The following is a 1,831-nucleotide window of genomic DNA, read 5'->3' on the forward strand; positions in this document are numbered from 1 at the left end:
TGATATCTATATCACAATTGAAATTGAAACATTGTGATCTTAAAAGTATATAAATTTCATTCAAAAATTTTTCATTTTTAAATTATTTTGCACAACATAAAGTTATGAATAAAATAATTTTAGTGACTGGGGGTTCTGGTTTAGTTGGGAGTGCCATCAGAGATGTTGTAGAACATGAAGGTAATGCATTACCTGATGAAAAATGGATATTTACAAATTCAAAAGAGGCCGATCTTAGGTTGCTTATAATCATTATCCATAATTTGTAGTTATATTTTATCAATATAAATCTGTTTTAGCAATTTACAAGACACTAGAACCTTGTTTGAAAAATATAAACCAACACATGTAATTCATCTAGCTGCAATGGTTGGAGGTTTATTTCATAATATGAACAACAATTTAGACTTTTTGGTAATATATTTTTAAAATTTATTTGTTATTAAAAAAACAGTGCAATTTGTTAATCTTAGTAATTGAAAATTATGAAAAAATGTAATGTTAACTAATTTTAAAACTTGGGTAACAACTACTAAAAAAGAACCCTATGTTCACTAATATCATTATTAATAATGTTTCTATGTATTTTTTTCAGCGTAAAAATATTCACATTAATGACAATGTACTTGAGACTAGTTATCAATTCAATGTAACTAAAGTAGTATCTTGTCTTTCTACCTGCATATTTCCTGATAAAACTTCTTACCCAATTGATGAATCTATGGTGAGTAAAATTGTTCTTGTAGGTGTTAACAAAATATCATTAATTTACCAAGGCTAAAAGCCATAATATAAGTATTTCTCACTAACTCTTGGTTTTCAAGTATAACAACTCAGAATTTACTCATCCTGTTAAAACAGGATGAGTAAATTGCCATTGATAGCAAAATTTATTTCAAAAATAAAATTTTGAGCAAAAAATATAAGGTTCAAAATTAGAAATTTTGTAAATTTTTTACCATTGTCCCCCGTATGAAATTTTGACTATGCCACTGTATAAAAATAATACTTTAAAGTGATTAAAATTATATAGGAAAAATTTCATTTTAGTATTCTAATTGGGAAATAAACCACTCTGATCACAATTCCACATAAATTAGTTACAGAGGGCAAAATTTCTGCTGGATTGCTCTAAAAAACATAATTTAAGTAATATAGATTTTTGTATTTCTAGACTTTTTTTTACTCAACTTTTTTTTTATGAGAAGCTCAATTTTTTTGTAGTTAGGAGGGCCAATACATTTTATTTGCCGTTGAGATTAGTATGCACCTCAACTATGCTATTTATAACTCTCAAATAATTACTTAATTAAATCTTAAGTTTTATTTAATATTTAATTATAAATTGATGTAATAAATTAACCAAATAAAGAGAAATATGAAGTTGTTTTTACATCAGTTGTTCCATGTAATGTTTATGGACCGAATGATAATTTTGACTTACAAAATGCTCATGTTGTTCCTGCTTTAATTCATCGTTTATATCAAGCTGTAAATAATGGTAGTTAAATTATTCCTCTTAATTTGTCACTTTTGTATTTTATACTAATTTTTTAATATTAATCACTTTAAGTCACTATTTTTTTACTTCATTACTAAAATACTTTCTTGAAAACTATAGATGTAAAAAAATATTTTTAATTTTTCAGCAGTATTCTATGTGTAAAAATCGAAATATTATTTAATACTTAAAAAGAAATGTATGAATATTTTTACTAAATAACTTTTTCAAATAATTAAATAAAAAATGTTTAAGATATAAGAGCAATTGCAAGCACTGAACATTAAATAACAACTATGTTTTTTTATTATTATATTTTTCAAGCAATTT

General features: G+C 24.2%; 1 protein-coding gene across 1 annotated transcript; it reads left to right on the forward strand.

Annotated features, from left to right (window-relative positions):
- The first annotated feature begins 6 nt into the window (after positions 1–6).
- On the forward strand, positions 7–1,532 carry LOC126909853 (GDP-L-fucose synthase-like). Its single transcript, XM_050692272.1, has 4 exons — positions 7–238; positions 300–414; positions 596–776; positions 1,373–1,532. The coding sequence occupies exons 1-4, from the start codon at positions 105–107 to the stop codon at positions 1,507–1,509; spliced, it is 567 nt and encodes a 188-aa protein (XP_050548229.1). The 5' UTR covers positions 7–104; the 3' UTR covers positions 1,510–1,532.
- The last annotated feature ends 299 nt before the right edge of the window (positions 1,533–1,831 follow it).

This window comes from Daktulosphaira vitifoliae, unplaced genomic scaffold (assembly GCF_025091365.1).
Source record: "Daktulosphaira vitifoliae isolate Bord-2020 unplaced genomic scaffold, ASM2509136v1 Scaffold_1649, whole genome shotgun sequence".
NCBI classification, from domain to species: Eukaryota; Metazoa; Arthropoda; class Insecta; order Hemiptera; family Phylloxeridae; genus Daktulosphaira; species Daktulosphaira vitifoliae.

Bases quoted from the DNA above. Each gene is read 5' to 3' on its own strand.
- LOC126909853 (XM_050692272.1), top strand. From the start codon at position 105: ATGAATAAAATAATTTTAGTGACTGGGGGTTCTGGTTTAGTTGGGAGT. The intron at 239-299 runs GTTGCTTATAAT...AATCTGTTTTAG, and splicing joins TCAAAAGAGGCCGATCTTAG to CAATTTACAAGACACTAGAA. The intron at 777-1,372 runs GCTAAAAGCCAT...AACCAAATAAAG, and splicing joins AATATCATTAATTTACCAAG to AGAAATATGAAGTTGTTTTT.